This window comes from Coenobita brevimanus, chromosome 91, assembly GCF_032717465.1.
Source record: "Coenobita brevimanus isolate Jiangsu-jjx chromosome 91, ASM3271746v2, whole genome shotgun sequence".
NCBI classification, from domain to species: Eukaryota; Metazoa; Arthropoda; class Malacostraca; order Decapoda; family Coenobitidae; genus Coenobita; species Coenobita brevimanus.
The window spans coordinates 32,372,526-32,393,430 of record NC_137044.1 but is presented as its reverse complement, the minus strand read 5'-3'; the positions used below and the strand labels follow the sequence as shown (position 1 = coordinate 32,393,430).

At 45.2% G+C, this 20,905-nt stretch overlaps 1 protein-coding gene across 1 annotated transcript in view; it reads left to right on the top strand.

Annotated features, from left to right (window-relative positions):
* The first annotated feature begins 242 nt into the window (after positions 1 to 242).
* The window catches only part of LOC145411954 (solute carrier family 23 member 2-like), a 31,563-nt gene continuing 10,900 nt past the window's right edge, over positions 243 to 20,905 (top strand). The window contains exons 1-9 of the mRNA XM_080281924.1: positions 243 to 497; positions 3,087 to 3,244; positions 4,489 to 4,691; positions 6,148 to 6,274; positions 6,967 to 7,087; positions 11,039 to 11,180; positions 16,468 to 16,581; positions 17,275 to 17,414; positions 18,168 to 18,407. Coding sequence (XP_080138050.1) covers positions 243 to 497; positions 3,087 to 3,244; positions 4,489 to 4,691; positions 6,148 to 6,274; positions 6,967 to 7,087; positions 11,039 to 11,180; positions 16,468 to 16,581; positions 17,275 to 17,414; positions 18,168 to 18,407 — 1,500 coding nt within the window. The remainder of the gene's footprint in view (positions 498 to 3,086; positions 3,245 to 4,488; positions 4,692 to 6,147; positions 6,275 to 6,966; positions 7,088 to 11,038; positions 11,181 to 16,467; positions 16,582 to 17,274; positions 17,415 to 18,167; positions 18,408 to 20,905) is intronic.

The window sequence follows — 20,905 nt, the reverse complement described above, 5'->3', positions numbered from 1 at the left end:
AGGACCTCCTTTCCTACCTTGGGGCAGGGTGAGGAGTAGCAATGTCCAGACAGCCCAAATTTGTCCAATCCAATGGGCCACGCTTCCATGCACTCATCATTCAAGCCCCCGGAATCCTGGCTCTATCTGATACACCAAAAACATTCACCACTTTCTGTAGCTTCACATAAACGTATCCGACTGAGTCAGTCCCGACGATCTATTTATTTTATTTTATTTTTCAGCTCCTCGTGGACCCCAACATGCCACTCACGGATCTAGAAAGCGTGGGACCTGAGCCGCCCACAGATGGTTCAGGCGTCAGATTCATCCCATCCTCTATGAAGACCAATTCGTGCGGCCTCCAGAGTGACTATGAGGGAGCGAGTGTTGACGAGGAGGAGGCGAATGACGACGAGGAGGGGACGAATGACGACAAGGAGGGGACGAGTGGCGATCTCTTGTACTCTGTGGACGATATACCTCCTTGGCACACTTGTTGTTTCCTCGGCCTACAGGTGGAATATATGTAGTTTTTTTTTTCTTTTACCTTAACTTTGTCAAAAATGTCGTCTTTTTCATCTTAAATTGGCCAAGATTTTTTTTTTTTTTTTTTTCACCATAACCTGACCAAAAATGTCCTCTTTTCCACCTTAAATTGACCAAGAATGTCGTCTTTTTCACCTTGAACTGACCAAAAATGTCCACTTTTTCATCTTAAATTGACCGAGAATGTCGTCTTTTTCACCTTAAATTGACCAAGAATGTCCTCGTTTTCACCTTAAATTGGCAAAGAATGCCTTTTTTTTCACCATAATTTGGCCAAAAATGTTGTCTGTTTGCGGCTCATTCAAATTTTAAGACAGTGCTATGAATCACCTTCCTTTCCATTGCACTTCTTCGTGGCTTCGGCTCTACCTTCATCCCTAGCACTCCTTCTGGTTAGCATCATACTCTTGTGTTTATCTGCGGTTACAATTCAGCATTCAAAATGGAGAGATGACAATTTAAGGCCAAGTTCAAAGAGTATAGGCAATTTATTTCCTGAGTTCAATTATGTATTGCGTGTGTGTGTGTGTAATTCACCGGGTCGGTCAGGATCACTTGATGGTCGTGATCATCAGCTTTTACCCTCCCGGAAGGGAGCTGAGAGCTCATATAGTCCGATCTAAGGGCAAGGCTGTGACCTTCACACACGCACACACCCGTCCCCTTGCTCAAGGGGGACAGTAACCACCCACTTCGTCAGTGAAACTTTTCGCAACCTGAGCAAGGCGCGAACTCCCGTCCACCAGTTGGCAAGCGAGAGCGTTACCACTGCACCAGCGAGCGGTGTGTGTGTGTGTGTGTGTGTGTGTGTGTGTGTGTGTGTGTGTGTGTGTGTGTGTGTGTGTGACATACTGTACGTATATAAACTGGAAGCTTAAAAAAAAAAGTCCATATTTTTAAAGTTATTTGAACTTATGGTTAGTGACAGGTGATTATTTTATATTTTTTCCTGCTGGCATAATGTTAAAGTAAGTTTAAGGTAAGCATGTTCTATTACGGGTAAATTAATTGCCACCACCTGTATGACCCTGGATATGTCACCTATGAAATATATCCGTGTGACGTGATGGGTCGCCGAGATGGCATTGTTTCCAGACTGTGGGTTGCGGCAGGTCAAAATTAAGACAGGTTAAATGTAGAAGACTTGAGGAACTGTTTTAGCGATTTATTTTGCCTGTTGGACCTTATCATTCTCTTGTGTGTTGTTAATTTCCTTTTTATCATTACAGTTTACATAAATAACATACAAGGGTGTAGTACTCAATGCTATGTGCAAAGCAAAAAGAGAGAGAGAGAGAGAGAGAGAGTACTAAAATGAGATAATACGAGCAAGTGAGGTGTTGCTTTGGTGGTGCTGGAGACCCAGTAACACTTTTTCTTCAGCGATTTATTCTGCATTTAGTAAGTGACTGTTTGTTTATTTAATTATTTATTTATTCATGTACGTATGTAACTTTTTATTCACCTGTTTGTTTATCTATGTAGTTATTCATTAACATTTTTTCTATTCGCGCAGAATGGTTCACAGATCGAACATACATACAGACAGACACACATCGTTGTCCCGGGTAGTGATGGATATGGAATATGATGGCATACACCTTAACCCCTTCTGTTCAGTGGTGTATTTTTTTTTTTTTTTTTTTAGCTCAATCCTGCTATCTCCACTTTTTTTTTTTTTTTTTTCCGGATAAGGGCTCTTTATTCTTTCTTTATCCAGAAGATTTTTTGCCGGATAAGGACTGTTTATTCTTGCTGTATCCGGATTTTTTTTTTTTTTTCTGGGTAAGGGCTGTTTATTCTTGCTATATCCAGACCCTTTTTCTCAGGTAAGGACAGATTTTTTTTTTTTTTTTTTCACAGTAGGGTGGTTAGATTTAGCTTTCACCTTCACTACATATGGCCTCCCCTATGATGAGTGAAATCGTCCGCAGGCAGCAGAAATAAACGGACAAAACACGTTCCAGGGTTGAAAAGAATAGTACTGTAACGAGGTTCCGAAGTTAAGAGACTCATTCCCCCTCTCCCCAGCATTGCCCCACCGTGATGAACCCCTGTGTTGGTCAGTCAGTTTCCCATGAGTGAGTTCTTGGTGAATCAATTCCTGGTGAGTCAGTTCCTGGTGAGTCAGTTCTTGGTGAGTTAGTTCCTGGTGAGTCAGTTCTTGATGAGTCAGTTCTTGGTAAGTCATTTCTTGGTCAGTTAGTAACTGGTTAGTCAGTTCTTGATGAGTCGGTTCGTGGTGAGTCAGTTCCTGGTGAGTCAGTTCTTGGTGAGTCAGGTCTTGGTGAGTCAGTTCTTGGTGAGTCAGTTCTTGATGAGTCAGTTCCCGGTAAGTCAGTTCTTGATGAGTCTGTTCTTGGTAGGCCAGTAAAGGAAACACTCACTTCTTCCCTCAGCCCTGCCTGTCCATGATAAGACCCACCACGGCCATTTCTGTGCTGGTGCGTTACTTCGTGGCCCTTCCATGGTGACTCAGTCCTTTGCAACATTTCTGGTCGAGTCAGTTCTTAATGAGTCATATCCTAGTGAGTCATTCAATCACTCTTTACCCCCAGCACTGCCTGACCATAATAACCCCTGCCATAGCCGTCTCTGTGCTGGTGAGTCAGTTCATGTGCATAAGCGACACTGACCCAGCCCGGGGCCAGTTAGTGTGCACCAATATCTTCGTGGCAGGGATGATCACACTGCTGCAGACCACCTTCGGCGTCAGGTTAGCAATAATTATCATATGCAAACTGACACATAAAAAAAGGAAGCAATTAAACGGCTTTCAACAAACTTTAATATATAAAACATGTAACAGGCGTCCAGTGTGGAACGTGTTCGAGCGAGCGAGCAAGCAAGTCAGGCAGTGCTGAATATTGTGTCATGTGGCTCATCATCTTCCTCTGATTGCCTGACCTGAAAACACTAAAAAGAACTTATTATATTACACCAAAAGTATTCCCTCACACTTCCTAACACTAATACTCCTCTTGTATTAGTGTTAGGTCTAGGGCTTGGGACCTAGCAGGTTTATAATGACTGCTTTTTACTCACAAAAATTACTTCCATCATATCTCTCGCTGCGCTCCAATTGGAACCAGAAATTCAGAGTTTCTTTCGTCGAACAGAGTATTGTATTAGCCTGACTCGTATTCAGCCAAAAATTTCCAAAAAAAGAAAAAGCCAAACAGAAGTTTTTATTTGTTTTGAGAAGGCAAAACCTGGTTGCTCTCACCAATCATCGGAAGATACTGCTGCGCTACTCACGCAACCTCAGACTGTTACTTCTTTCGCAGCCGGGTGTTACGCTAATCTGCCTTATAAAAAATCGTTCCCTCAATTTATGGAAAAACTACTGAGAATTACGGGTTGTCTATGAAATGAAAATAATTGAGGATTTTTATGCTATTTCCAAATTAATGTCTTCCTTGTAACTTCAAAATTGGCTGAGATATCGAAAACAGTTCAGTACTGTACTACAGAGTTTTCCTCCCGACCCCTGCCCTCATTTCTTGCTGATGCGATAAATCTTTCACTCGGATACATATGTCCGGGGTCCAACCTGTGACTAAAATTGATGTTCTCGCTCGCTTCGCTCACTCGAACAATAAGAAATAACAGATAAAAGTACAGGGTGGCACATAAATATGGCTCCACCAGAAACTGGCCTGGTGTTTATGTTGCAGGGACGGCTCCTTCAGCTGATGTGGGCGTGCAGATGGCGGTGGGATAAAAAAAAAAATGAATACTACATGTTAGACATTGATAACCCTGACTAAGCCGTCCCTACAACACACGAGAAGGCACCTGGTGGAGTGGAGGAGGTGCGTTTTATATGGGCCACCCTGTAAATATTTTGTGTGTACTGTATGTGTTTATGTCCACGTCATTCCCTGTGTAGAGTAATCCTATTACCTGGGTATAATTTCATACACTTCCATCATCATTTCCTTTTCCTTTTCCTTTTAGACTACCTATCGTGCAAGGGACCAGTTCCTCTTTCCTAGTGCCGACCATAGCCATCCTGACCACCTCATTCCCAGCGTGTGAGAACCTCCCGCTGGCCAACATGACGGCGGAGGAGAAGCAAGAGGTGTGGCAGGTGCGCATAAGGGAGGTGCAGGGCGCTATCGCTGTGTCTGCCATTTTCCAGATCATCATAGGATTCACAGGTAAGACAGGATGAGGTTTTGTGTGTGTGTGTGTGTGTGTGTGTGTGTGTGTGTGTGTGTGTGTGTGTGTGTGTGTGTGTGTGCGTGTGTGTGTGTGTGTGTGTGTGTGTGTGTGTGTGTGTGTGTGTGCACGGTCATTCTATAGCTGCTGTTGTAGATGGCCACTGTTCTTCTAACGCTATCAAACATGGTGTTCCTTAGGATTCTGTTCTATCACCAACTCTCTTCCGTTCACCAGTGATCATCTTAGCTGCACATCTAGCCCTATCCACTCATTCTTTGCTCACTCCATCCTTCGTATTTCCACCCACTTCTCACGGCGTCTCTCACGGCAGGTGTCTTAGTAATCGACACGCCTGATATCTAACTTGACTGTTATGCCTGACTGAAGCAAAAGAAACGATGTTGTTTTTAATATATGAAAAATTCAATTCCAGCACCTTCCTACTCGACAAAAGCTTTCAAAAGGGTATCCCCTAATATTTAATAATATGCGACTCACTCCTTCGTTATCTTTCAGTATCCTTGGAGTTTCTCTCGGGACCTGCTATGGAAAGATCACATTACCTCCCTTGCAAAATCCGCTTTCAAGAGCCTGGATGTCCTTAGTCGACTACTAGCCTTTCTATACCCCTGAATATCTGTTAACTTTCTACAGGGGTCTTATTCGCCCCTGTGTAGAGTACAGCTCTCATGTCTCGGGAAACTTGCTTCATACAACTCTTTTAAACAGGATCGAGTTGTTAAGGTTTTTCGCCTCATCATCTCCTTGCTCTTACTGACTCCCTTCAGTATCTCTTGTCACCGCATTGTTGCATGCGTATTCCTCGACTAGCGCTGTTGCAATAGTCACTGATCTTTTGAACTGTTTGCTTGTATCCCTAACCTATTACAGCAGGCGAATAACATATATCTCAAAACGCACTCTTACTCTCTTTTTTGTCCAGCTCTCTACTATAGAACTTGACCGATACTCTCTCCTCCATGTATGCAACAGGTCAACCCTGGAACTGTTTCCCTCAATCAGTATTCGCTTTTTCTATCACCTCCAATTTCTCTCTCTCTTGTTTAATCTTGGAAAGAATAGATTTCCTGTGCGCTTTCAGCTTTTAGTACTTTCTTCTTTGCAGACAGAAAAAGGAAGATGCCATAGGGAGCCTCAATAACTGAGAAGGCGGGCTCTGATCCCATAAACACCACACTGACATCAACTGAATTAACAATGGGATGAGGTGAAAATCGGTAAACATCCTTAGTTAGACAGGTGGATCTGTTTTAAAAACGCTCGAGGTGGCACGCGAAAAACAAAAGAACGAAACCCTGTTCAAACACATTCAGGTTTTCAGCTGTCGTATGTAATGGTCTTCACAAAATGCTTTTAATCATCCACGAGCAAAAAAAGCTGATGTACGGTTTACCTCAGTCACCTCACTTCATTTTCCTACCTAACCCGCAGGTGTGGTGGGGCTAGTTATCACGTGGATCACTCCTCTGGCCCTTGCGCCCACCGTCACTCTGATTGGACTCTCCCTCTTCGATGTGGCGATCGACAAAGCCTCCCTCCACTGGGGTGTTTCCCTCTTGTGAGTTGTAATTTTCTTTTGGTGTATAACTACTTAGCTATGAGGTGTAGTGAGTGATTATGATGATAACACTAAAGTCAACCAGCATCCCTCATGAACCCCCACTAAACATTTATATCATAGAAGCTGCCCATCCTGGAGAGTCACCGGATCAGTTAGCCAGACTAAAATGTGGGCAGCACCCTTTCTCTGCATCAGTACAAACACTAAATGCAGCTCATGAACTATAATGCATTCCCACACACCGCAACACAATTACTCCTATTCATGTACCTCTGTCTCACAACAAAAACAATCTCCCAGCATAACCTCAGCAGAAGATCTCTTGTACCATCCGGCTGAAGCAGCCAGTTACTTGCAGTCCACCAGGGTTATATCCACATGAACCGAGGTCCACAACACTAGGGGATGTACTCGTAGGCTTCCGTGCCACATTATTTCCGCATTTGTCAAGATAATACTTTCTAATATAGTTTCACGTGATTGAAAAATAACAATATTCCGGATAGTCTACAAAATAATTTGCTGAAGATGAGGTGCTAGGGGACTACAAGGAGGCGGTCCTAAGAGACAGCAAACATGTTAAACTTGGAAAACTCCATCAAGATGTTTTCCACCAGGAGTAACAACGGTCTAGGGTTATCATTATAGTCGTGGCTGTGGTAACTAAAGATCCTCTTTGTTTCCTGCAGGACGATGGTTTTGCTGATCCTCTTTTCACAGTGCATGAAGGACATCAGCCTCCCTCTCCCGTCCTACTCCAGGCGCTCCGGCTTCCACACGACCTGGGTCCATGTCTTCAAGCTTTTTCCTGTGAGTCACATGGCCTTATGATTAACCCCTAAAGCACTAACAGGATCGATCGATCCTTTTTCAGGATTACGCTACATGCTCAATGTGATTGTTAGAGGAGCCTTTGTAAAACAAAAAAACTGCGGACTCTAGGCTTCCACCCGATTGTGACGTATATCGATGCAAACCAATGAGAACTAAGTCATGGGGAGGGAAGGGGGAGGATCTGGGCCCCCCACCCATGGTGGGGGGGTAATTCCCCCATCGACCTCTTGCCACCTTCTTCTACCCCAATACCTTTGTTCCCTCTTCCCCTCCCTCGTCTCTGACCGCCTCCTGTTTCCTCTCTCCCCCTCCCCCACCTTCCTCCATCACGCCACCATGGTCCCCAGCTCCCTTCCTCCCTGGGGAGGGTTATATCCTCCCTACCCACCCTCCACACCCCTGTACTCCCTCTCTGCCTGTCCTCTTTGTCTTATGGTGTTTGTCTCCCACCTCTATACTCCCGTACCACCTCTCCAGGCCTCTTCCCACCCCACCCCCCACCTCCACCCCCTATAGTATGCCATCCACTTACCTTTCCCCCCCCCCCAACCTAGAGTATCATACGTCATTGTTACTATTCATGTCGCATGTTTTCATTCAATACCAGATTGTTTGTGTACCTGTATACACTGATGCACAAAACAAAGAATGTATGTTTTTTCATGTATGTTTTTTTTATTTTGACAGCTACACAGCTGTGAGGGAAGGGGATGGGGGGAGGGAAGGTGGGAGGGGAGAAGTGTCGAGGGAGAAGGATGTTGGGAGTGAGTGAGGAACACCGACATAATTTTTGTGCATGCTACTGTTTGAAAAAAAAAAAAAAAATGAGCTGGAATATTCTGAAGGGTGGGGGTAGGGGGGGAGGGGGGTATCTCAAGTGTTTTTTTTTTTTCCCTTGAAATTCTTACAGCTACTTGATTTGACAGCTCTGAGGGGAGAGGATTGGGGGAAGGGGTGAGGGGAGAGGGTGCTGGAGTGTGTGTGTAACACCAAGAAAAGATTTTGCATAGGGGGTACGGGGGAAGGGAAGAAAGAGAGGGGGTGTGATGGGAGTGGGTAAGGAAGGTCATGGGAGGGGAGAAATGAAGGAGAGAAGGGGTGAGAGCGCATAGAAAACTGGAGTCGCCCCGCTTGAAAGGGTAACTTTTTTCAACTTTGACGGGCTATAGCTCATGAACCAGTTGGTCTAAAATGCTCTGGTTTGCGGCATAAGGTGTGTAAATTCAAGCTCGAAACCTTGGGCATAAAACTCTTTACTTATGTAAGAGTCGAAAAATCGGCTCCATATAGGCCTACAGGTTTTCAGGGAAGTTCGATCGATCGAATTGTGTATCCTAGGGGTTACAGCCGAATATGCAGAAATGCAGGAATCAGGCTCTTCCCTGTGAATCAAATGGTTTTATCAAAACCGAGTTATGACAACTTGGAAGAATCTCCGAGCTCTTTTCCTTTGAATCGGATGGCGGTATTACGAAAATGTGCACTCCCGCTGCCGGACCCCCCTACCCCACTATGGAGCCACAGCCCCACCCCCACCCCAGGAGGACACACAGTGGGCCAGGTATATAAGTGAGATGCTGACCCAGAGCGAGACGGGCTCAGGTGCCCGACCTTGTGTCCCTCTTCCCCTCAACCAGACCAACCATGATGTCGCAGGGATGCGAGACTACTTCTCGGCCGGACCAGCCCTCGTCAGGATCGGGGTGGGACTGCTTCAGATACAGTCCCAGGCAGCACTGCGGTAATGGCCACTGTACATACCAGGGAAGGGACGACCACTGTATGCTCTTCTGCTGTTTCCCCCTGCAGCCCTGTGGTAACGGCTACTGTACGTACCGGGGAAGGGACGGCCACTGTACACCCTTCTGCTGCAGCCACATCTGGAGCCCGCCTCAGTGTGACGGCCACTGTATGTGCACTGACAGGCAAAGGCAGGAGGAGTGGAACCGTGACGTGATGATGGCCACTGTATGCGTCGGGGAGGGAACGGCCACTGTGCATCCCTCATCCACCTCCTCCTCCTCCTATGGGAGTAGCACCGCAGTAACGGCCACAGGACGTACTGGGGAGGGAACAGCCACTGTACGTCCCTCAGCTACTCCCTGTCGGTCAGGCAGACCCGCGGCGATGGCCACTGTACACGCAGGGGAGGGAACTGTACGTCCCTCATCTGCCTCTTCCTCCTTTGGGAGCAGCACCGCGGCGATGGCCACTGTACGTGCCGGGGAAGGAACGGCCACTATAAGCGTTGGGGAAGGGACGGCCACTGTATGTCCTTTGTCCACAGTCCCGAGGGTTCTCCCGGAGGAGAAGGTCCCTTGCACGGCCCACTCTCCATCCTGCGGCTGCGTGGGATGCCCCTCTGTCTCTCCCTCCACGTGTGGTTCCCCGGAGGTGCTGCTGTTCCAGGAGTGGTGGCAAGGCCCTGTCGCTGAAGGCAGGATCCACGCTCTCCAGCCTGCCCCTGGACGACGCCGGGTCCTGACGGACGCCCCACGGGAGAGGTGCCGCAGTTATCCCTTGACGGCACCCCAACTTAGAGGCGACCGCAGTCCCAGGCCGCCCTGGCCCCATTCACCGTCGGCCCTCCGCCCGGAGTAACAAGTGGCAGGCCGGACTCCTGACACTGTTTGGCCCCAGCCCCGAGGGCCCCTCACCAGGTCGAGGCCCTGACAGGAAAGGGCCTCCCTGCACCCCAGACCAGAAACGCGCCTGGGCCGCGACGCCCCCGAGAGCTGTCCCTTGCCTTCTGTAGGAGGGCTCACCAGTAGGTCTCCCTCTGACTCCCGGGCGCCACCTCAAATGAGCCCTGACCTCGGTAGCCCAGTGATGACATAGTGAGACCCCAGTGTTGTATTAGAGACTCAATAGTTACAGTGACTGTGTGTGCTACAGAAACAGTGAGACCGGAACACCATCCTTAAAGTGTCTCTACCCCAATCTACTCAGAGTGCTGTGTTTGTACCTAAGTTCCCAGGACTAGAGCAATATACAAGTGTGTGGCGATACCTAAGTGCAAATAGACCAGCATACTACACAGAGTCCAAGGGACCGAGTGTATGAACTGTGTTTCCACCCCTATGTGATATTCTCTTGTGCAGTAACTCAGGTGTAACCACAGTGTCTATGTAACTTGGCGTACCAGTATTAACTAACAGGTCACTATACCCATCCCACATTCAGTGCCCCATTATATGTATATTGTAAGGAAGTTGGAGTAAGGCAATATATGTGTTAAGGTGTCTTGCCGAGTTTTTATGCCCTGTTCCTTTGTAAGTGCTCTATTTCCGGTCTAGAAAGAAGACCCCGCTCAGTCGCTGGTGTCTTTAGAACGAGAAGTCGGACTAAAAACATCCAGCATAACAATTATTATAACTGTAAGGATTGAGATAACACAGACTCCACTCCACTCCACTCCCACTGTGGGCAAGGATTTTTTCTGTCAGTCCCTGTCACATCCCTTCCTGAGCTGCACTCTGCCACTTCATAAATAACTGTTCGATCTTCAGTGGCTATCCTCCCCTGAGTTTTGTAGCTGATCACCGGGTGGTAGTTCAAGAAAAAACAATGTAATGCAGTGATTGCCACACTACTCCCTCCTCCCTACTCCCCCACCACTCAGAAAATGTAGAATTAAAAAAACAAGTTTGTATTCAGTTATATACTGTATGTATGTATTCATGTATAATAATATATATCTACAGTATATATAGATAGATAGCAAATAAATGGGTAGGTAGGTAGGTAGGTAGAAAGATAGATAGATTGACAGATAAGAGGTATTCCATCTGAGTTGCAATTCATCTTACTAAATGGAAGGGTTATTGTGTTCCATGTGTGGGTACAACACTGCCATCTGGACAATCACGTCGCTCAAAAATCAAAGCATTTACGTACTTAGTCATGTTCCCCTGCCTTCCCCTGCAGGTGGTGCTGTCCATGCTGCTCTCCTGGGGTCTATGCTGGGTCCTGACAGTTGCTGAGGTGCTGCCTGAGGACAGCAAGGCCAGGACGGACCTCGCTGGAGGACTGATCAGGGACTCTCAGTGGTTCAGCATCCCTTATCCCTGTAGGAAATAAGGCTAAAGTTGTTTCTGTTTATAGCAACAAAATCCTATTTCCAGAGTTCACATAGATTGACTGTGACACTAACCGTTGTTACACAAACAATTCATGTTCCTTAATCCCAATAATACACGAGGCTAAGGATACTTGCTTACGTATTGCCACAAGCCTAATGGCAGAGTTGATTCAGAGTGCAACATAAACGCCATTTTTGTGCTTGTGGTTAGGCGCCCCTTGTCACGGCCGGAACAAATCTCACGGCTGTAACTAATATCAAATTCGGAACTAACCTCACGGCTGTAACTAATATCAAATTCGGAACTAATCTCACGGCTGTAACTAATATCAAGGTCGGAACTAATCTCACGGCTAATATCAAAGTCGGAACTAATCTCAAGGCTGTAGCTAATATAAAGGTCGGAACTAATCTCACGGCTGTAACTAATATCAAGGTCGGAACTAATCTCACGACCGGAACTCATCATACGATCGGACCTAATCTCACGGCCGGAAAGGTCGGAACTAGTCTCGCAGTCGGAACTAATCTCACTGTCTCAAACTTTCTTGACCTAATCTATCTATCTATCTATCTATTGCCAGAAACCTCAATCCCGTTTGGGGTGGCCACAAACAAATCGCCTCCAAGTCGCCCTGTCCCCCGCCATTTCACTGCCTTGCTCCCAACTCACACCCCCCTCTCTCATATACCTCTCCACCCCATCCCTCCATCTCATCTTCGGCCTCCCCCTCCCTCTTCCCCCCTCCACCTCACTCACATACTGTACACTCTCTTCGTCAGTCTTTCACCCTCCATCCTCTCCACATGGCCAAACCACCTCAGTGTGTTCCTCATAACGCTTCCTATCACATCCACATCAACACCACAACGCTCCTTTATATCCTCATTCGTCAGCCTGTCTCTCCATGTGACTCCACAGGCTCCTCTTAAATAACTCATTTCCACTGCTCTCACTCTTGACTTGTGTCCTTCCAACAACGTCCAAGCTTCACTTCCATACGTTAGAGTTGGTATCATAATACTGTCATGTAGTAACTTTTTCACTTCCATGCTCACTTCCCTGTTTCTTATCACTGCTTTCAAAGAACCAGCAACCTTTCTTCCCTGCTGTACCCTTTCAAGCATTTCACCCTCCAAACCTCCATGCTTACTCATCATACTACCCAAGTACTTAAACGTACTCACATTTTCCAATTCCTCACCATCCAACCTCGCTGTACATTCACTGACTTCACCTCTCTCAAAGACCATCACTTTACTCTTCCCTACATTCACCTTTAGATTCCGTTTCTTACACTCTCTCTCAAACTCATCCACCAAGCCTTACAGCTCCCCTTCGTCTTCACTCAACAACACAGTATCATCTGCAGACAAGAGTACAGGGAGTTTCCAAACACTATCCTCTCTCACCAGAGCCACTCCAACAGCCACTACCCTACCTTGTACCTCTTTTATTACCCCATCCATGTACAGATTGAACAACCATGGAGACATGACACATCCCTGTTTCAAACCAACTTTCAAAGAGAAAAATTCACTTAGTTCACCATCCACATGCACTGCAGCCTTTGCACCATCGTAAATACTCTTCACAGCATTCAACAACTTTCCATCTACTCCATACATTCTTAACACTTTCCACAATCCTTGTCTATCCACCCTGTCATATGCTTTCTCCAAATCCATGAAAGCCGCATACAACTTCTTTCCCTTCTCTAGAAACTTTTCCACTAAAGATCTAAGAATGAATATCTGATCTACACAACCTCTTCCCTTCCTAAAGCCTCCCTGTTCTTCTCCAACTAATTTCTCTGTTCTTTCTCTAACTCTGTCAATAAGTATCCTACCATACACTTTTCCTATTATACTAAGAAGACAAATGCCCCTATGATTACCACACACTTCTTTTTCCCCTTTTCGTTTGTACAAGGGAATAATTATACCTGACTTCCAATCCTCGGGGACTCTACCTTCCTCCCAGGCCAATCTGCACATCTTCCACATCCATTCTACTACTATCTCTCCCCCATGCTTCAGCATTTCACCACACACTCCATCAATTCCTGGGGCTTTCCCCGATTTAACTTTCTTCATTGTTTCCACAACTTCTATCCTACTGATCTCTTCCTGTCTTCTCACCTCCCTCCTTCTCCCAGCCATTCCCCAGCCACTTATACCCGCATTACTTCCATCCTCTACATTCAACAATTCCTTAAAGTGTTCTCTCCATCTGCTCACTTTTTCTCCCTTCTCCACTAGTAATCTACCATTTTTATCTTTCACTCCCCTGCTAACTTGACTTCCACCCTGTCTTACTCTTTTCACTTCTCTCCAGAACATTTTCTTACAGTCCCTCCACTTTACACTCAAATTCCTTCCAGATTCCTCATCCACTCTCTTCTTACTCTCTCTTACTAATCTTTTCACCTCTCTCTTTCTTTCTACATATACCTCTCTCTTCCGCCTCTCAACTTCTTCCACGCCCCTATTTCTCATCCATTCATTGTATGCTTTGTTCTTTTGTGCCACAGCCTGTTTCACTTCTTCAGTCCACCACGCTGTTCCTTGCACACCCCTCCGTCTTCTCTTCCACACACCACATCACGTGCTGCACATATTTCTTCTGTAAATATTCTACACACACCTTCCACGTCCCCCATCTGCTCCAATTCATATTTGCCTAATCGTTCCTCCACTTCTCTCTTATACTCTGCATTTTTCTCATCCTCTTGTAACCTTTCCACTCTCCTTGCAACTACTCCTTCCTCTCGTCTTTCCCTTCTTCTATTCCTCCATCTTACTTTAATTTTAATTCTGGCCACCACCAAGTAGTGATCAGAAAGTCCACTCCCCCAACCTCTATAAACTCTTGCATCCATTACACATCTTCGCATCCTTTCATCCACACACACATAATCAATCATTGCCTTCCTTTCATTCAGTTCACCACCCACCCTTCTCATCACTCGCCATGTATACCTGTGGATCATTTTATGCCTGAAGAGGGTATTGGCTATCACCAACCCCCTCCCAGCACAAATGTCCACTAACGCACTCCCATTCTCATCTATCTCAGCAGGCACACCCCACTCACCAACTATTCCATCCACCTTCACATTCCCAACTTTACCATTCATATCACCGATCAAAAACACTCTCTCATTCCTTCCAAACTTTTCCATGCACACTTCTACATTTGTCCAGAACTCTTCTCTCACTCTTCTAGCACGATCTTGCGTTGGTGCATACACACACACAATCGCCCACATTTGTATTCCAACTTTCAACTTTACCCACACAATCCTTGACCCAACTGATCCATACTGTCTTATGCTCCTCTTCCATCTTTTACACACAACTATACATACTCCTTCCTTTGCCCTCTCATTCTCACCTACTCCTGCACATATACCCCATCCATACTCCCATTCTCTCACACTTTCTCCTCTCCATTTTGTTTCAGTTATTCCACATACATCCACTTTCACACCCTCAAGCACCTGGACAGTCTCTCTCTTTCACCTCATCATTCGCTCCTCTTACATTCCAAGTTCCAATTACCATGTCTTTTGTCCGGTCCTTGGTCGTCATCGTTTGGTCAGTCCTTGTCCGAGGCTTATTGTTTGTTTTTTTAGTTAGTTGTTTTCCGGGGAGGGGCACTAACCCTCCGCCAACCCTTTTAGTCACCTTTTACGACAAGCAGGGATACTGGGACAGTATTCTTGAAAAAACCTCTACCCCCAGGGGTAAAATATTTTTCATATTTCAAAACATAAACCAAGTAATATTTTGACAGGAAATGAGAGAGAGAGAGAGAGAGAGAGAGAGAGAGAGAGAGAGAGAGAGAGAGAGAGAGAGAGAGAGAGAGAGAGAGGAATGAAAAGCCGGTTAGCCTAAGAATATCACAGGAATAAAGCATTTCAGATAATGCCAAGTTTGTTTCGTATGCAAACTGAGGCGGTAGCCGAATGGGTAAAGATGGCCTGCAATCCTACCGGACCCAGGTTCGAATCTTGGCTGGGGCAGGGAATAGTTTAAAGATTTGAATTTCATAAAAGCAGACTTTACTGATCTACCAGAAGACCCGCTGATATGTCATAAATATATCCCCGCTAATACCAATACACCAGTCCTGTATGAGACAATCCTAGCATATGTTCAACACGAATGGTGGGTGTTTGCACTGAAGTTGTGACATGTGGTGGTGTATGGTATTTTGGAGGACTACTGGGCATTGAGAACCTGCTGTGTAGCCTATGCCGAGTCGGACACACAAAAAGAAAGACTTTGTTTGTTGCCGAACATTATTGAAAATTCATGTCTTGAACGGGAGCTTAACATCAAAAAACATGGTAAAGAAAGTGACAAAATTAGTAAAGACAAGAGCAATCCGAGATTGCAGACCTCCGGCAAGGTAATATTAGTTGCAAGTCTGAAGCTTTATTTGTTATCTCACAGTAGTGAATTTTCCGTGAGCCCTATACACTTGAACATTTTGGATCACTAGATCCGGAATGTTTCTTGTATCCAGATCAAACTGGGTGTGTGATAGATCTTATGGAGACGTTATCTTATAATTTTTGTGCAAGCATTGTGGGCATTATTTATCGAGTTCGAAGTAAAAATATTGAAATTGCCACTATTCCATAATGGTAAAGAATCCTTTAAAAAATTCCTGGATCCGGATGATTATCCGATCACCACCAAAATCTATTGGATATTTCCTTGGGTCATACCCTACCCCTCCAAAAATTTTCAGCAAAATCTGTACATAACTTTTTGAGTAATCCTACTAGCTGACATACAGATAAACAAACCAACGCCGGCAAAAACATAACCTCCTTGGTGGGGGTAAATATGTATGATTTAAAGTAACTGTGAAGCAGCCCGAATGTCATTTTTCTCGTATTAGTAGTAAACTGCACATGATATTCTGTACCTTATTTCTCATTACATTTACATGGTTCATTTACCTAGTTATAATCCGATGAGAAGCAAAGAACTTGGAAAATAATAATGCATGGAAGGAAAATGCTGCCTTCTCTGGATGTTATTCTGTGTGGAAGAGTAGAGACTAAGGGCCGAGTGGGTACCGAGTGACATCAAATCCTGAGCTGACGGCACGCGGGTAGACCTTGTATTCTCTACAGTAGATGAGATTCAAGATGGATGTCTGCAGTGAGGGTGGTATGTGTAAGAATAAGGATGTGCATTTGTGTGTGTGTGTGTGTGTGTGTGTGTGTAATTCTTTTATCCCCCCCCTCCCCAACAGGTCAGTGGGGTGTGCCTCGTGTGAGCGTGGCAGGGGTGTGTGGGATGCTGGGTGGAATACTGGCCTCCGTAATCGAGAGCATCAGTGACTATTACGCTTGTGCCAGTATAGCAGGTCAGACTTTAATGTTCATGGTATCATCATCATCATCATAATCACCATCATCATCAACATTATTATTATTATTATTATTATTATTATTATTACTATTATTATTGCGACTGAAGAACTGAGAGGAAGGATGGGACTTGAATGTACTGGTGCTGTGATGAAGAGGGGTAGACTGAGATGGTTTGCGCATGTTGAGAGGATATAGGAAGAAAATTGGGTACAGAAGATGAGAAGTGTTAACATCGGAGTAAGGCTGCGAAAGGTAGACCAAAAAAGCCATGGAACGAGGTCATACAGTGTGACCTCAAGGCTAAGGGACTGAATAGGGAGGCTACTAAAAATTTAGCAGCGTGGAGAACCACCATTAGGTGACCAAGGCCTATGCATGAAGGCATGTTGGAGCTTTTATAGACAATACGAACGTTTATTATTATAAAAATATTGCTCACCTCTTAAACGATACGCAATATTTTTAGTCGAGCAGGTATATCTGTGTGTTAGTCTTTATATATTTTAGCCTGTTCATCTCAGTCTGGTCAGTGCTTGCTGTGGAAAAGCTTGTACCTTTTTTCATGGGCTTAACATTCTGATTCACTGGCAATTTCTCAACTCAGCATCCTCCTTAACTGCCCAAGATTAGGATTGCGGGCCATATCCTCTTAAGTTTGTTAGTGACGCTGTGAATGTGGTGTACAGGAGCCCCACCGCCGCCGACCCACGCCGTGAACCGAGGCATCTGCGTGGAAGGCGTGGGCTGTGTGCTGGCCGGACTGTGGGGCACCGGCAACGGCACCACATCCTACTCGCAAAACATCGGCGTTATCGGGGTTACTAAGGTGAGCGTTACGTGGGAGTGCAGGTGTAGAGATGGACAGGAGTGTAATGCTGGTGTGAGGATTAAGACAGGCTAGGAGTCTTACTGTGTTGTAATATTAAGACATTCACACCTCATGCTCAGAGAACACACCTGATTTTTCAAGAGTGCAGGTGTCTAGAGGGGCAGGTGCAATATATAAGTGTAGGGACTAAGGCGAGTGTGGAGTCTTAAATGGATGTTGTAATTATTAAGACATTCACTACCTCATACTCAGGGAACATCAACTTCATAAGTGCCGCTATGGTAGGCGCAGGCAGATGTGACGTTCTGCATGGACGCACATGCATAAGGTGCACGTGTAGAGACTGAAGCAGGTGTGGGGGCTTAAATGGGGACTGTTTACGGTACATGCATGAAATGTGAGGTAGATATGGTGGTGAGGGAACAGACAGATATGATTCACCTGAGTGGTTCACGTGGGCGTCCGCAGTTTGATTCAGGTGAGGGAAAGAAGAGGTGTGTGGTGCAGGTGTTGGAACAGAGGGAACAGACAGGTGTGGCACAACTCCAGCTGTGTGGTTCAGGTGAACAACCAATGTGTGGTGCACGTGTAAGAAGGAACAGGTGTGTGATGCACGTGTAGGAGCAGGTAGGTTATGAACAGTCAGGTGTGCATGGAACAGTTGGGCAGCTGCTATGTGGTACAGATATGGAGATAGCCAGGTGTGTGGTGCATGTGAATTTGCTTAGCCTACACAGGTGTCTGACACAGGTGAGCAGTCGCCGTGTGGTGCAGGCTGCGGCGGTGATCATGCTGCTGTTAGGTGTGTTCAGCAAGTTCGGCACGGTGTTCGCTATCATCCCCGAGCCGGTCGTGGGCGGGATGTTCTGCATTATGCTCTCCATGGTCACTGCCATCGGCCTTTCCCCTCTCCAGTACGTCGACCTCGACTCATCAAGGAACATTTTCGTCGTCGGCTTCCCTTTGTTCTTCGGCCTTGCATTTCCAAAGGTAATGTACAGTCGCGTTCATAAGTAGGGATAAATATATTCCCGTGTTGTCAACTTTAGCGTCCACTGCTGGTGGAATGTGGAACTTATTCACTTACTGCCTGGTGCACTGATGACAAGTAAACCAGAGGCGGTCAGTGAAATTGGTCCATAAACAACCAGCAGTGGTCACATCGTAGACAACACGGGAAGGTGTATATCCTTGCTTCTGAATGCGACTGTACAACATTTTCACTTCTATGGGGGCATTTTCTATTTAGATTTTGATGTGCAGTTAATGCAGTTAATCACAGTTAGACATAAGTTTGCAGGTATTTCAGCCGTATTTTTAAAACTGTCTGGGCAAACATGAATGCTGGCCTCCAATTTCTGGCAGTCATGTACGAGTGTTTGTCAGAAATGCCTGTGTTCAGTTAGCTTGCCACATTAAAGGAAGAATTCAGAAGCAAGGCAGAGAAGTCAAACACTCCTTATTCTCATAATGGATTTTCACATAACTTGGAAACTGAAGACCACCTATATGTTCGCGTTTTCCGTTTAAAGCAGCCTCATGAGGAATTTCCCTCTGATATACATTAATATCCTTGCTGACTAACAGTGTCTGAACATCGATAAATGATTCCGGGAATTAAAAGAATATCATATACTGTACTTAATTACTATTACAAATATGTATAAAATAACGGCAAAATTATTTCTTCAGTGGAAACCTAGGATGGTATATCTCAGTGCAGGAATGTGCACGATTATAATGTACTGTACAACAGTTAGTTACAATTCACCAAAGTCTCTTTGGCATGGAAATATCAATTTCAGTCATATCTGATCTGAATTAAACGAGTAAAAGTGGATGAGAAATCCTTTCCACACACACACACACACACACACACACACACACACACACACACACACACACACACACACACACAAAAGAGAAATAAGATAGTGTTTGGAAACTCCCTGTACTGTTGTTTGCAGATGATACTGTGTTGTTGAGTGAAGACGAAGGGGAGCTGCAAGGCTTGGTGGATGAGTTTGGGAGAATGTGTAAGAAACGGAATCTAAAGGTGAATGTAGGGAAGAGTAAAGTGATGGTCTTTGAGAGAGGTGAAGTCAGTGAATGTACAGCGAGGTTGGATGGTGAGGAATTGGAAAATGTGAGTACGTTTAAGTACTTGGGTAGTGTGATGAGTAAGGATGGAGGTTTGGAGGGTGAAGTGCTTGAAAGGGTACAGCAGGGAAGAAAGGTTGCTGGTTCTTTGAAAGCAGTGATAAGAAACAGGGAAGTGAGCATGGAAGTGAAAAAGTTACTACATGACAGTATTGTGATACCAACTCTAACGTATGGAAGTGAAGCTTGGACGTTGTTGGAAGGACACAAGTCAAGAGTGAGAGCAGTGGAATTGAGTTATTTAATTAAGAGGAGCCTGTGGAGTCACATGGAGAGACAGGCTGACGAATGAGGATATAAAGGAGCGTTGTGGTGTGGATGTGGATGTGATAGGAAGCGTTATGAGGAACACACTGAGGTGGTTTGGCCATGTGGAGAGGATGGAGGGTGAAAGACTGACGAAGAGAGTGTATGTGAGTGAGGTGGAGGGGGGAAGAGGGAGGGGGAGGCCGAGGATGAGAGGGAGGGATGGGGTGGAGAGGTATATGAGAGAGGGGGGTGTGAGTTGGGAGCAGGGCAGTGAAATGCTGGGAGACAGGGTGACTTGGAGGCGATTTGTTTGTGGCCACCCCAAACGGGATTGAAGAAGTGACTAGTGGAGTACCACAGGGCTCAGTGCTGGCACCAATCATGTTTTTAGTGTATATAAATGATATAGACAGTAACACTGGAAATGAAAGCTATCTAAATATGTTTGCAGATGATGCAAAAATACTAAGGAGAATTACTAACACAGACTCTTGTAAAGAGCTACACGAAGAATTAAATAAACTTCATTAATGGAGTAGTACATGGCAAATGGAATTCAATGTGGACAAGTGTAATGTGATCAAGTTTGGTAAAAGGGAAAAAGACCTGATTGGGATTATTCGTTAGGAAATAAAACCCTACACACATCAGAAAGAGAGAAGGACCTAGGTGTGATTATCAATAACAGACTATCTCCGGCTGACCATATCAGTGAGAAGGTACGGAACATGTATACACTGCTTGCAAATATGAGAATAGCATTCACATACATAAATGAAGACATACTAAGAAGGATAATAACATCATGCATCAGACCAACCCTGGAGTATGCATCAGTAGTCAGGAGTCCTCATCTCAAAAAACACATAGACAAGATTGAAAAAGTTCAAAGGGCCGCTACAAGATGGATACCAAGCTTAAGGGATCTAAGCTACGAAGAAAGACTAAATAAACTGAATTCACCAACACTACAGGAGAGAAGGAAAAGAGGTGACATGATAATCCTATATAAATGCATATCAGGGAAGGAGAAAATAGACATAAATGATTACTTAACATATGAGGAAGCATCAGCAAGA